Genomic DNA, 15273 nt, shown 5'->3' with positions numbered 1-15273 from the left:
ATGGTGATGACTTCCCATGTCATTAGTTTTTCTGTTTGTAAATGTATAACTTTCGTTCATCCCACCTTGAAAGTTAAGGTTTGGTACTAAAAAGAAAATAATACTTCTGAGATCACCATATACGTTCATTGATACACTCCTCCCTCATCTCAGCTGACTGTAACTATAAAAGCAAAGGGGTGGGTAGCTGCAGGACTTTTTTTTTTTTTTAATATCTTTATTGGAGTGTAATTGCTTTACAATGGTGTGCTAGTTTCTGCTGTATAACAAAGTGAATCAGCTATATGTGTACATATATCCCCATATTTCCTCCATCTTGTGTCTCCCTCCCACCCTCCCTAGGTAGACACAGAGCACCTAGCTGGTCTCCATGTGCTATGCAGCTGCTTCCCGCTAGCTAGTGATTTTACATTTAGTAGTGTATATATATCCATGCCACTCTTTCACTTCGTCCCAGCTTACCCTTCCCCCTCCCTGTGTCCTCAAGTCCATTCTCTACGTTGATGTCTTTAATCCTGTCCGACCCCTAGGTTCTTCAGAACCTTTTTTTTTTTTTTTTTTTAGATTCCATATATGTGTGTTAACATACGGTATTTGTTTTTCTCTTTCTGACTTACTTTACTTTGTATGACAGACTCTAGGTCCATCCACCTCACTACAAATAACTCAATCTCGTTTCTTTTTATGACTGAGTAATATTCCATTGTATATATGTGCCACATCTTCTTTATCCATTCATCTGTTGATGGACACTTAGGTTGCTTCCATGTCCTGACTATTCTAAATAGAGCTGCAGTGAACACTGTGGTACATGACTCTTTTTGAATTGTGGTTTTCTCAGGGTATATGCCCAGTAGTGGGATTGCTGGGTCATATGGTAGTTCTACTTTTAGTTTTTTAAGGAACCTCCATACTGTTCTCCATAGTGGCTGTATCAATTGAGATTCCCACCAGCAGCGCAAGAGGGTTCCCTTTTCTCCACACCCTCTCCAGCATTTATTGTTTGTAGATTTTTTGATGATTGCCATTCTGACCGGTGTGAGGTGATACCTCATTGTGGTTTTGCTTTGCAATTCTCTAATGATTAGTGATGTTGAGCATCCTTTCATGTGTTTGTTGACAATCTGTATATCTTCTTTGGAGAAATGTCTATTTAGGTCTTCTGCCCATTTTTGGATTGGGTTGTTTGATTTTTTGATATTGAGCTGCTTACATATTTTGGAGATTAATCCTTTGTCAGTTGCTTCATTTGCAAATATTTTCTCCCATTCTGAAGGTTGTCTTTTCGTCTTCTTTGTGGTTTCCTTTGCTGTACAAAAGCTTTTAAGTCCCATTTAGGGACTTAAAGGATTTTAAGTCCCATTAGGTCCCATTTGTTTACTTTTGTTTTTATTCTCATTTCTCTAGGAGGTGGGTCAAAGAGGATCTCGCAGTGATTGATGTCACAGAGTGTTCTGCCTATGTTTTCCTCTAAGAGTTTTATAGTGTCTGGTCTTACATTTAGGTCTTTAATCCATTTTGAGTTTCTTTTTGTGTATGGCGTTAGGGAGTGTTCTTATTTCATTCTTTTCCATGTAGCTGTCCAGCACCACTTATTGAAGAGGCTGTCTTTTCTCCATTGTATATTCGTGGCTCCTTTATCAAAGATAAGGTGACCATATGTGCATGGGCTTATCTCTGGGCTTTCTATCCTGTTCCATTGATCTATATTTCTCTTTTTGTGCCAGTATCATGCTGTTTTGATTACTGTAGCTTTGTAGTATAGTCTGAAGTCCAGGAGCCTGATTCCTCCAGCTCCGTTTTTCTTTCTCAAGATTGCTTTGGCTATTTGGGGTCCGTTGTGTTTCCATACGGATTATGAAATTTTTTGTCCTAGTTCTGTGAAAAATGCCATTGGTAGTTTGATAGAGATTGCATTGAATCTGCAGATTGCTTTGGGTAGTATACTCATTTTCACAATATTGACTCTTCTGATCCAGGAACAGGGTATGTCTCTCCATCTGTTTGTATCATCTTTAATTTCTGTCATCAGTGTCTTATAGTTTTCTGCATACAGGTCTTTTGTCTTCTTAGGTAGATTTATTCCTAGGTATTTTATTCTTTTTGTTGCACCGGTAAATGTTGCACCAGCTTAATTTCTCTTTCAGATTTTTCATCATTAGTGTCTAGGAATGCAAGAGATTTCTGTGCATTAATTTTGTATCCTGCTACTTTTCAAATTCATTGATTAGCTCTAGTAGTTTTCTGGTAGCATCTTTAGGATTCTCTATGTATAGTATCATGTCATCTACAAACAGTGACAGTTTTACTTTTTCTTTTCCAGTTAGGATTCCTTTTATTTCTTTTTCTTCTCTGATTGCTGTGGCGAAAACTTCCAAAACAATGTTGATTAATAGTGGTGACAGTGAGCAGCCTTGTCTTGTCCCTGATCTTAGTGGAAACGGTTTCAGTTTTTCACCATTGAGAATGATGTTGGCTCTGGGTTTGTCATATATGGCCTTTATTATGTTGAGATAAGTACCCTCTATGCCTACTTTCTGGAGGGTTTTTATCATAAATGAGTGTTGAATTTTGTCAAAGGCTTTTTCTGCATCTATTGAGATGATCATATGGTTTTTCTCCTTCAATTTGTTATTATGGGTTATCACGTTGATTGAGTTGCATAGTTTGAAGAATCCTTGCATTCCTGGGATAAACCCCAGTTGATGATGGTGTATAATCCTTTTAATGTGCTGTTGGATTCTGTTTGCTAGTATTTTGTTGAGGATTTTTGAATCTGTGTTCATCAGTGATATTGGCCTGTAGTTTTCTTTTTTTGTGACATCTTTGTCTGGTTTTGGTATCAGGGTGATGGTGACCTCATAGAATGAGTTTGAGAGTGTTCCTCCCTCTGCTATATTTTGGAAGAGTTTGAGAAGGATAGGTGTTAGCTCTTCTCTAAATGTTTGATAGAATTCACCTGTGAAGCCGTCTGGTCGTGGGCTTTTGTTTGTTGGAAGATTTTTAATCACAGTTTCAATTTCAGTGCTTGTGATTGGTCTGTTTATATTTTCTATTTCTTCCTGGTTCAGTCTCGGAAGGTTTTGCTTTTCTAAGAATTTGTCCATTTCTTCCAGGTTGTCCATTTTATTGGCATATAGTTGCTTGTAGTAATCTCTTATGATCCTTTGTGTTTCTGCAGTGTCAGTTGTTACTTCTCCTTTTTCATTTTTAATTCTATTGATTTGAGTCTTCTCCCTTTTTTTCTTGATGAGTCTGGCCCATGGTTTATCAATTTTGTTTATCCTCTCAAAAAACCAGCTTTTAGTTTTATTGATCTTTGCTATCGTTTCCTTCATTTCTTTTTCCAATCTCATCTTTATGATTCTTTCCTTCTGCTAACTTCGGGGTTTTTTGTTTCTTCTTTCTGTAATTGCTTTAGGTGTAAGGTTGTTTGTTTATTTGTTTGTTTGTTTATTTGAGATGTTTCTTGTTTCTTGAGGTAGGATTGTATTGTTATAAATTTCCCTCTTAGAACTTCTTTTGCTGCATCCCATAGGTTTTCAGTTGTCATGTTTTCATTGTCATTTGTTTCTAGGTATTTTTTGATTTTCTCTTTGAATTCTTCAGTGATCTCTTGGTTATTTAGTAGTGTATTGTTTAGCCACCATGTGTTTGTATTTTTCTCAGATATTTTCCTGTAATTGCTATCTAGTCTCATAGCATTGTGGTCGGAACAGATACTTGATACGATATCAGTTTTCTTAAATTTACCAAGACTTGATTTGTGATCCAAGATATGTTCTTTCCTGGAAAATGTTCCATCAGCACTTGAGAAGAAAGTATATTCTGTTGTTTTTGGATGGAGTGTCCTATTAATATCAGTTAAGTCCATCTTGTTTAATGTTTCATTTAAAGCTTGTGTTTCCTTATTTATTTTCACTTTGGGTGATCTGTTCATTGGTGAAAGTGGGGTGTTAAAGTCCCCTAGTATGATTGTGTTACTGTCGATTTCCCCCTTTATGGCTGTTAGCATTTGACTTAGGTATTGAGGTGCTCCTATGTTGGGTGCATAAATGTTTACCATTGTTACATCTTCTTCTTGGATTGATCCCTTGATCATTATGTAGTGTCCTTCTTTGTCTCTTGTAGTAGTGTTTGTTTTAAAGTCTATTTTGTCTAATATGAGAACTGCTACTCCAGCTTTCTTTTGATTTCCATTTGCATGGAATATCTTTTTCCATCGCCTCACTTTCAGTCCGTATGTGTCCCTAGGTCTGAAGTGGGTCTCTTGTAGACAGCATATATACGGGTCTTGTTTTTGTATCCATTCAGCCAGACTATGTCTTTTGGTGGGAGTATTTAATCCATTTACATTTAAGGTAGTTATTGATATGTATGTTCTTATTACCATTTTCTGAATTGTTTTGGGTTTGTTTTTGTAGGTCTTTTCCTTCTCTTGTGTTTCCTGCCTAGAGAAGTTCCTTTAGCATTTGTTGTAAAGCTGGTTTGGTGGTGCTGAATTCTCTTAGCTTTTCCTTTCTGTAAAGGTTTTAATTTCTCTGTCGAATCTGAATGAGATCCTTGCTGGGTAGAGTAATCTTGGTTGTAGCTTTTTCTCTTTCATCATTTTAAATATGTCCTGCCACACCCTTCTGGCTTGCAGAGTTTCTGCTGAGAAATCAGCTGTTACCTTATGGGGATTCCCTTGTATGTTATTTGTTGCTTTTTCCTTGCTGCTCTTAATATTTGTTCTTTGTGTTTAATTTTTGATAGTTTGATTAATATGTGTCTTGGCATGTTTCTCCTTGGATATATCTTGTATAGGACTCTCTGTACTTCTTGGACTTGATTGACTATTTCCTTTCCCATATTAGGGAAGTTTTCAACTATAATCTCTTCAAATATTTTCTCAGTCCCTTTCTTTTTCTCTTCTTCTTCTGGGACCCCTGTAATTCGAATGTTGGTGCATTTAATGTCATTCCAGAGGTCTCTAAGACTGTCCTCAATTCTTTTCATTCTTTTTTCTTTATTCTTCTCTGTGGTAGTTATTTCCACTATTTTATCTTCCAGGTCACTTATCTGTTATTCTGCCTCAGTTATTTTGCTATTGATCCCTTCTAGAGAATTTTTAATTTCTTTTATTGTGTTGTTCATCATTGTTTAGTTCACTCTTTAGTTCTTCTAGGTCCTTGTTAAACGTTTCTTGTATTTTCTCCATTCTGTTTCCAAGATTTTGGATCATCTTTACTATCATTACTCTGAAATCTTTTTCAGGTAGACTGCCTATTTCCTCTTCATTTGTTTGGTCTGGTGGGTTTTACCTTGCTCCTTCATCTGCTGTGTATTTCTCTGTCTTCTCATTTTGCTTAACTTACTATGTTTGGGGTCTCCTTTTCACAGACTGCAGGTTCGTAGTTCCTGTTGTTTTTGGTGTCTGCCCCCAGTGGCTAAGGTTGGTTCAGTGGGTTGTGTAGGCTTCCTGGTGGAGGGGACTAGTGCCTGTGTTCTGGTGGATGAGGTTGGATCTTGTCTTTCTGGTGGGCAGGACCACGTCCGGTGGTGTGTTTTGCAGTGTCTGTGAACTTATGATTTTAGGCAGCCTCTCTGCTAATGGGTGGGGTTGTGTTCCTGTCTTGCTAGTTGTTTGGTATGGGGTGTCCAGCACTATAGCTTGCTGGTCGTTGAGTGGAGCTGGTTCTTAGTGTTGAGATGGAGATCTCTGGAAGATCTTTCGCTGTTTGATATTACGTGGGGTCGGGAGGTCTCTGGTGGTCCAGTGTCTTCCACCTCGGAGGCTTGGGCCTGATACCCGGCCGGAGCACCAAGACCATGTCAGCAACACGGCTTGGAAGAAAAGGGAGAAAAAAAAGAAAGAAAGAAAGAAAGAAAATAAAGTAATTAAAATAAAAATTAAAAAACATTATTAAAAATTAAAAAGGAATAAAAAATAAAGGAAAAAGAAAGAAGAGAGCAACCAAATCAATAAACGAATCTACCAGTGATAATAAGCTCTAAATACTAAACTAAGATAAAGATAAAACCAGAAACAAATTAGATGCAGAAAGCAAACCCCAAGTCTACAGTTGCTCCCAAAGTCCACTGTCTCAATTTTGGGATGATTCATTGTCTATTCAGGTATTCCACAGATGCTGGGTACATCAAGTTGATTGTGGAGATTTAATCCGCTGCTCCTGAGGCTGCTGGGAGAGATTTCCCTTTCTCTTCTTTGTTCGCACAGCTCCCGGGGTTCAGCTTTGGATTTGGCCCCGCCTCTGTGTGTAGGTCGCCTGAGGGCGTTTGTTCTTCGCTCCGACAGGGCGGGGTTAAAGTAGCAGCTGATTAGGGGGCTCTGGCTCACTCAGGCCGGGGGGAGGGAGGGGTACGGAATGCGGGGCGAGCCTGCTGCGGCAGAGGCCAGCATGACATTGCACCAGCCTGAGGCGCGCCGTGTGTTCTCCCAGGGAAGTTGTCCCTGGATCACGGGACCCTGGCAGTGGCGGGCTGCACAGGTTCCCATGAGGGGAGGTGTGGATAGTGACCTGTGCTTACACACAGGCTTCTTGGTGGTGGCAGCAGCAGCCTTAGTGTCTCATGCCCTTCTCTGGTGTCCGCGCAGATAGCCACAACTCGCGCCGTCTCCGGAGCTCGTTTAGGCAGTGCTGTGAATCCCCTCTCCTCGCGCACAGCGAAACAATGGTCTCTTGACTCTTAGGCAGTTCCAGACTTTTTCCTGGACTCCCTCCCTGCTAGATGTGGCGCACTAGCCCCCTTCAGGCTCTGTTCACGCAGCCTACCCCAGTCCTCTCCCTGGGGTCTGACCTCTGAAGCCGCAGCCTCAGCTCCCAGCCTCCACCTGCCCCGGTGGGGGAGCAGACAAGCCTCTCAGGCCAGTGAATGCTGGCCAGCATGGATCCTCTGTGCAGGAATCTCTCCGCTTTGCCCTCTGCACCCCGTTGCTGCACTCTCCTCCGTGGCTACAAAGCTTCCCTCCTGCCCACCCCCTGTCTCCACCAGTGAAGGGGCTTCCTAGTGTGTGGAAACTTTTCCTCCTTCACAGCTCCCTCCCCGAGGTGCAGGTCTGTCCCTATTCTTTTGTCTCTGTTTTTTTCTTTTTTCTTTTGCACTACCCAGGTACGTGGGGATTTTCTTAACTTTTGGGAAGTCTGAGGTCTTCTGCCAGCGTTCAGTAGGTGTTCTGTAGGAGCTGTTCTACATGTAGATGTATTTTTGATGTATTTGTGGGGAGGAAGGTGATCTCCACGTCTTACGCCTCCACCATCTTTAGGCCCTCCCTTTGCAGGACTTTTAAAATAGTGACTAATGGACTTAGTACCTGCCTGGGTCAGGAATGATGGAAGGATTCATCTATAAAATGATCACATTTAGAACTTTACTCTGGTATTAATCAGCTTAAGTTCTTATGAAGTGTAGTAACAAGTTCATTAGTTACATTGTTGTGTTTGACAGGGATTTGATCAGTTGTTTCCCCATTTAAAAATCTTTCTTCTGGGAATCTTATTGTAAATTTGGGAATTTAATTCTAGTTAATATTAAGAAGATTGACCATACGCTGTAACGGTGATCCAGTGGGGAATACACAACTATCTTACAAATTGGTCAAAATGTATTGGGCACATCAGTTTTGGGTGAGAATTTGGCCGTATTGCTGTTTAAAGTTGATAATACCATTTCCAGTGTCTATCGAGAGAAAAATATTTAAACAAGTGCTGAGATTAATCTTATTGCTGCATGACTTGTAATAGCAAAAAGCAAAACTGAACATAGCTAGTTACAGCACTAGAGATCTCGTTAAATTATGATGTATCAATAGGACCATATATTATACAGCCATTAAAAAAGACTGATGTAGGGACTTCCCTGGTGGTCCAGTGGTTAAGACTCCACACTCCCAATGCAGGGGGCCTGGGTTCGATCCCTGGTCGGGAACCAGATCCTGCATGCCGCTACTAAGACCCAGCACAGCCAAATAAGTAAACATTAAGAGAAAAAAAAAAAAAGACTGAGATAGTACTGTGTGTATTGACATGCTCAGATCTCTAAAATATGTTGTTAGATAAAAACATGCACATAAAATATACAGAAAGCACATGAACCTGTGGTTATCTGTGATGAGTGAGTTGTGGAGGCTAGGAAATCTTCTCATTTTCACGTGTTTTTTTTTTTTTTTTTTAATAAATTTATTTATTTATTTTTGGCTGTGTTGGGTCTTCGTTGCTGCACATGGGCTTTCTCTAGTTGTGGTGAGCGGGGGCTACTCTTCGTTGCAGTGCGCGAGCTTCTCATTGCGGTGGCTTCTCTTGTTGTGGAGCACAGGCTCTAGGTGCGCGGGCTTCAGTAGTTGCGGCATGCAGGCTCACTAGTTGTGGCTCACGGGTTCTAGAGTGCAGGCTCAGTAGTTGTGGCGCATGGGCATAGTTGCTCTGCGGCATGTGGGATCTTCCAGGACCAGGGCTTGAACCCGTGTCACCTGCATTGGCAGGCGGATTCTCAACCACTGTGCCACCAGGGAAGCCCCTTCACGTGGTTTTTACGGTGACCATGTATAATTATTTTTAATCAGTAAATAAAATGTACTGTTGTTCATCTACATGTAGTTGTCCTTTGGTATTCTTTACTTTTACATTTTTATTTGAGCAGTGGTGTGGTCTTTTCTGAAAATTTAAAAACACTTTTAGCACCATTACAGTGAGTTTGTCCTCAGTATTACTGCTGAAGTGACTGTCCCACTAATATGAGGTTTGTGGTATCTTGTTATTATTAGTAGTAGTAGTAGTATTTTAAATTTAGGGCCTCTAGAAAAGGAAAACAGATATATGTGGTGGGAGTTAAAAAACAAGATGTAAATCTATTTTAAATCTTTGCTGTACTGTTTTTCTATTTCAGTTACCTAGAAAAGTACGAGAAAGTTCATCATTTTGGGGAGGATGATGATGAGGTACCACCAGGCAATCCCAAACCACAGCTTCCTATTGGTGCAATTCCATCTTCCTACAATTACCAGCAACACAGTGTGTCAGGTAAATATGACTGGAAATGAACAAGGCATAGTTCCACAGTTTTGAATGAGGAAAATAGACATCATCCAATGAATTGAATTGAACTAATTGGTATGAGGGCCCTTTCTGTCATAGTCTGCATATAAGATTTTTAGTTGCAGGAATTTAGAGTTACAAATATACCTGTATTTTCAAGTGAAGTTTTAAAATTATTTCTTTGTCTAAAGATTAGTTTAACCTGAATAGTTACTAAAATGAGGAGAGGAAGGTCCTGTTAGGATTAGGGAAACCAAAGGAGTACTCATAGCATCTGTTAGATTTTCTACAATTCCTGGAATTCCCAGCACCAGAATTTCTCAGAAATGTTTCTTACTATTCAACTGTTTTCCTGCCATGGTACTAGGGATTTAAGATTCTTTTCATTCATGTCATTCTTGTAATGGTTATAGAGGAATCTGCAGCTAAAAAGAACAGGACTCAAGTTGGAAATAATCAGGTTGAGAGTCTAATAAAGAGGTTCTTGAGACAGAATAGATGGGAGTTCCGTTGTCTGTGGCTCGGGGGCGGGGGCGGTGTTGAGACGGTGATGCTTAGGAAGAGAGCTCTGAAGAGGTCAGCATCTCTTTTCTTTAATCACCAACATTTGACCTGAAAAAGAGGACATGCATCTTTTTCAAGGGTATGTTCTTTATAAAATATACAATTATCTAGATCTTTATTATTCTTCATTGGTACTAATACCAATCTCTTAGGTAATCCTTAGTTTTAAGCTCCCTCGTTTGTGCCAGTATCACTGATTTAAATTTTCCATTATCTATTTTCAGTTTGTTTCATGTTGAATTTGACTCTGTTTCTTCCTCAATCAGCTGAGGAAACAGAATCTCCTAGAATCTGTGATCTCCGTTAGAAGAGGCTTTCATCTGATGCTTTTGTGTAATTGGGGCTTGGGAGGGGTGGTGGCAGTGGTGAGGGCAAACCAAATCTAGCTTTATCTTTAATGAGAGGTTATTACCTCAAGAACTACTGTTAAAAGGGAACATTTTAAGTCACCATGTAGAAGATCTTACTAACAGCTTAAGCTGATTAAATAAAATGGGGTGACTTGTTAGGTGATATGCTTCCTGTTTTAAAAAAGAGCTAATGACCATTATCTAAATCAAGGATGTTATAGAGGGTATTCCTACATTGAATGAGCCCTTGTACTAAAGACCTTTAAGACCATTTTGTAACTGTGTTGTTCCTATATTTCATCAACAGCAGAACTGTCCATTCTTGTAGCTTAAATAGAGTTTGGTATCTATTCCAGCTTCTCAAACTGACCCATTTCTACATTAGTTCTTGTTTAAAATGAAATTTTTTTCTGGATCTGTTGTGTTTTTTTTTGTCCCCCTCCCCTAATTAAACATGATTTACTTCAAGAAAAAAGATATTTCTGGTATTTCAGAAGGTAATGAAAGTCATTGATAGAGCTACACAATTTTTAAGGGAATGACAATTTCTTAATCTGGTGTTACAATAACTCCTTTCTGATATGCTGTCATATGTCTGTCTTTTTTTTTTTTTAAGGAGAATCTGAGCAGTTATGTAACATATGTAACATGTTTGACAAAATCAGGATTGGGGACTCATGAAAGGAAAAAAAAACTAGGACTTGCTGGGGAACATCAGACTACAATATATCTAATTCAAACTGAAAAGAGGTAGTGTTTCAGGGCAGCATTTTGAATTTGAAGGTGCTTTTTATTTTTCTAGAAGGAGCCATAGCAACATTATGACAGTGTTCTAAAAATTAACATGACCATCAATATATAAAACAAATCCTTCACTGATGATTCTTTTCAAATGCCATTAAGGAAATATAGTAAGCTTCATAGCTGTCAATATATATATGTGTGTGTCTGTGTGTGTGTAAATAATAAACACCAAAGTGGAATTACATGGTGGTAGATTAAGAGCCTTAGGAAATTTTAATAAGAATGTTTAAAAGATTTGTGTGTACATCTTTGATTATACAGCCTTACTCTTCTTATAGGTTTAGATTAATGTATTTGGATAAATGTATTTTATCTAGAGATGCTTATATTGTTGATATTAAGAAAAGGTATTCTAATACAGTATTTTGAAAGGTAATATAATAAATTGGCATTTATTCTACTCATAGTGCAATTCTACTCATAATTGTCATGGTAGAATATTGTACATTGATAGAATATGGGACCAAATTTTCCTTTAAGAATACTGACGCCTTTTGCCCAGTGACTTTAAGTGGCCAAAAAAGTATTCATAGATTTTGCTATGAATTTTAGAATTAGTAAACATTGGCATCAAAATATAGTCGCTTTATTTGCATAGTTTTTCATACTTTTCCATGCCATAAATACCTAATCTTTCTGTTTCCGTCTTTATTCTTTCTTCCTTGATATTGATTTGGATACAGTCAGTTCTGCAGAATTGTAGTGTAGATTACTAAGGACTTTTTGTTCATCTTCTCTTACACTTTAAAATTAAAATTAAAATATTAATTAGTTTCTAAATTAAAATTTTTTAATTTTAAATTTATTTGCAATATCTTTAGTAGAAAAATTATGAAAGGCAAAATTGGCACATGACAACTCATTGAAATTAATAGAATTGTAGAATTGTAGAGCTAGCAAGGATTTTAGTGATCATTTAATCCAATTCAATCATTTTGGTCAAAAGAAGCCAAGCACCCTATCCATTCGCATTTTTGTTACGTAAATTTGGGAGAGCTTTATACAGGAAGATTTATTATTTTAGTTTTATCAGTTGTATTTGAGCAAAGATTTTCCTTTACATGTCCCATATTCTTACAGACATTTGAACTACAGCAATCACTGCCAATATCAATGGAAAGAATGTACTGTCTAATATCTGTAATGTAAACAGCACTCTAGGAACAATTCTCCCTTTCCTCTAAACTGAAAACAAAGAGATTACCTCAGATTAAATTAGTTTGTCAGCAGTGATGCCTTTGTATAAACATTGAGTCAAGAATGTTGAAAATTTCGGATCCCATTCAGATTATAACATTGTAGCTATTTAATCATACCTCCTTGGGGATGGGAAGGGAGGCTCTTAAAATCTTGTAAGCATTTTCTCATATATTATCTTAGGAATCTTTACCAAGCCTCATATAATTAGAGGACTTTTCATAATTATCATATTTATTCATTTTATTTTAATTGGAGATGACTTTTGGCAAAGTCATTCACGTAAGGATGTATTGAATTGCATATATGATGGCATCTGTTATTCTTCAGTAGCAAACAGAACAATTCCAAGATCATATTGAAAGCACATAAAGAAGACTGTGACAGATGTTGAATATAGGTTCCAATTTGTTTTCTATTGAAGAGATTTGCATGAAAATTTTGTGGAATCTAAAAACTTAATTATTGCTGAGACTTGGCATCTCATGATCAATTCCAGTGTGCAGTATAGAAATATCAAAATCTATTCCTATATTCACAGAAGTTATGTTACATTTTCCCCAGATATTTATGTTATTTATAAGAAATTTTACTTTTCAGGATTATAAAAAATGAACAATATATTACTGTTCAACCTTAAATATTATAAAGAATCGGTGTCTTATTCATTTATAACTGTATTGTGATACTTCTTATTGGAGAAATTCCTAGAATATTTTAGAATTGAAGAGGTGTCTCCTCAGATATCTACATTGGGAAATGAAGAAGTTTCTTACTTACGTGATTTTCTTCTGTGGCATGTTGTGACAATAGATTCCTACTTGCATCCCATTTAGTGACATTTTTAAAAGATATTTTTTCAAATCCATATTTTCCTGAAATGTTTCATCTAGCAGTTTTCTAACTCTTGTTTCTTGCCTTTTCCCATTAAACTAATTAGATCTTTATGTGAAAAATGTACTAGGGGTATATGTCTCAGGACGTAGCTGCCAAGGCCTAAACTGCACCAATTAAGAGTCAGTATTTCTAGAAATATAACATTTTCTAATATGTATATATTATGAGTATAAAATATATTAGTGTTCTGTAATCCCATCTTCCCTACCTTCAAAGTTCTAAAAATGTTCTAAGTCTCCTACATAAAATCTTAGTTAGGAAAAGATTTGTTAGGACACAAAAGCATGAACTGTAGAGGTAAAAATTTATAAATCAGACTTCATCAAAATTAAAACTTCTGCTCTTTGAAGACATTGTTAAGAAAATGAAAAGGCAAACCATTCACTATCTGGGAGAAAATATTTACAAAACAAATATTAGATAAGTGACTCATATTCAGAATATTTTAAACTGACAGTATTAAGTGCCGACAAGGATGTACAGCACCGGGAACTCTCTCATACATCGCTGGTGGAAAGACAGAATGTTACCACCACTTTGGAAAACAGTTTCACAGTTTCTTACAAAGTTAAAGATACACTTTGTATGACCCAGCAATCCAAGAGAAATGAAGAAATATGTCCGCACAAAGTCCTGTATGTGAATGTTTACAGCAACTGTATTCAGAAGTGCCAAAAACTGGACACAGTCCAAATGTCCTTCAACTAGGGAATGGATAAACAAATTATGTTACAGCCATACTATGGCAGTAAAAAGGAACCAACTACTGATACACACATCAAAATGGATATTAACCTCAAAAGCATTTTGCTAAATGAAATAAATCAGACACAAAAAGATATATATTGTGTGATTCTGTTTAATTGGCATTTTGAAATAAAGTAGATCAGTGGTTGTTTATGGATAGAAGAGAGGATCACCTACAAAGGAGCGTAAAGAAACTTTTTTGGGGTGATAGAAATACTCTCTGTCTCCATTGTCGTTGTGGTTAAAAGACTATCAAAACTCATAGAACTGTAGAACTAAAAAGCATGAATTTTACATATTATATGGCAAGAAGTCTGACCTAAACAAGTAATAATCCTCCCAAAATTGGGTAAAGAAGGTAGGCAGCGTGTTTAGAAACATGATATTGTTAAAAATTTGAAAGGAACCAGTCTTTCTGGTTTATAGTATTTAAAAATCGGAATAAGTCCCTTGAAATACAAGAATAAAAAATGTAGATTAGGTAAATTAAAATAAAGATACAATAGTAATTTCACAATGATATCCAACAGAATATGTACATTTTTTATATCTTAATACTTTTTGAGGAATGTAATTTTCACTTAAGTTTGGAAAGTTGAACTCCAAACTTCTACTCAGTTTATATTTTATAAAAGAAAACAAGCTTCTGTCCTGTATTCAGAAGATATTAACCATAAAAGGTTTCTAATCCTTGATATACTTAACAGTGTTTTCATTTTTGTCTTTGTTAGATTATCTGCGTCAAAGTTATGGGCTGTCTATGGACTTTAATTCGCCAAATGATTATAATAAATTGGTGCTTTCACTATTATCTGGACTCCCAAATGAAGTGGACTTTGCTATTAATGTATGCACTCTCCTATCAAATGAAAGCAAACATGTCATGCAACTTGAAAAAGACCCTAAAATCATCACTTTATTGCTTGCTAATGCCGGGGTGTTTGATGACAGTAAGTTTTAGCCTTAATGTTTTGTATAATCATTCTATTAAAGGTGTTATAGCTTTTTTAAAAAGGTTTTTAAGGAGGAAAGTACTTTTTATTAGGCAATATAGTAGCATTCTTTATTTCCTTCTGTTATATTAAATGTATTATTTAAAATAATGAATGTTTGGATTTTTTTTAACCTTATATATTTGAATAGTAAAAGCCTCACTAGAGCTTTTGAAATTAAAATGCTGTATTTTTCTTATAGTAAATGTGGGTTTGTTGATTTGAGAAAATTGCTTGATACAAAATTCTGATAGGGAAAAATAGGACCTGGAAGAAATTGTTTTCTGAAGTCTGTTTCTGCTGGTGTATAGTTATAATTTTTAACTAAACAATTAGGTCAATGAATTTGAAAATTTGCTGCATAAATAATCAAAATAAGAATGATCAAATATTTCATATTTTTTTACTCGTAGGATTTGCTATTTGTAGGTTTTTATAAATCAAGTTCTTTGTTTTCTGTGAAATTATCTCAAATCTAGGTTACTCTACAGACCAAATTGCTCAATTCTTCAATTGAGCAATTTAACTAGCAATCCCTAGTTTAATAGGGATTTAGAAAATATGTTTTGAAATTTTTTCCTGCTATAGTTTTTCTTTTTAAAATAGTCTATGTCAGCTGAATGTTATTGACATAAAATTTTTTCTTGCTTCTCAACCCTCCTTCTACCCCAATACCATGTAACTTCT

At 36.7% G+C, this 15273-nt stretch overlaps 1 protein-coding gene across 8 annotated transcripts in view; it reads left to right on the top strand.

Moving 5' to 3' along the window:
- Positions 1 to 15273, top strand: part of ARID2 (AT-rich interaction domain 2) — a 180487-nt gene that overhangs the window by 91224 nt on the left and 73990 nt on the right. For all 8 annotated transcript variants that reach the window (XR_014252807.1, XM_082422528.1, XM_082422525.1 and 5 more), the window contains 2 exons: positions 8887 to 9020; positions 14326 to 14544. Coding sequence is in view for 7 of the 8 variants with exons in the window: in XM_082422528.1 (XP_082278654.1) it covers positions 8887 to 9020; positions 14326 to 14544 (353 nt within the window). In the remaining variant the exon portion in view is untranslated. The remainder of the gene's footprint in view (positions 1 to 8886; positions 9021 to 14325; positions 14545 to 15273) is intronic.

The sequence above is a fragment of the Balaenoptera physalus genome (genome assembly GCF_965194825.1).
Source record: "Balaenoptera physalus genome assembly, chromosome: 13".
In the NCBI taxonomy this organism is placed as follows: domain Eukaryota; kingdom Metazoa; phylum Chordata; class Mammalia; order Artiodactyla; family Balaenopteridae; genus Balaenoptera; species Balaenoptera physalus.
This window is presented reverse-complemented; position numbering and strand designations above follow the sequence as displayed.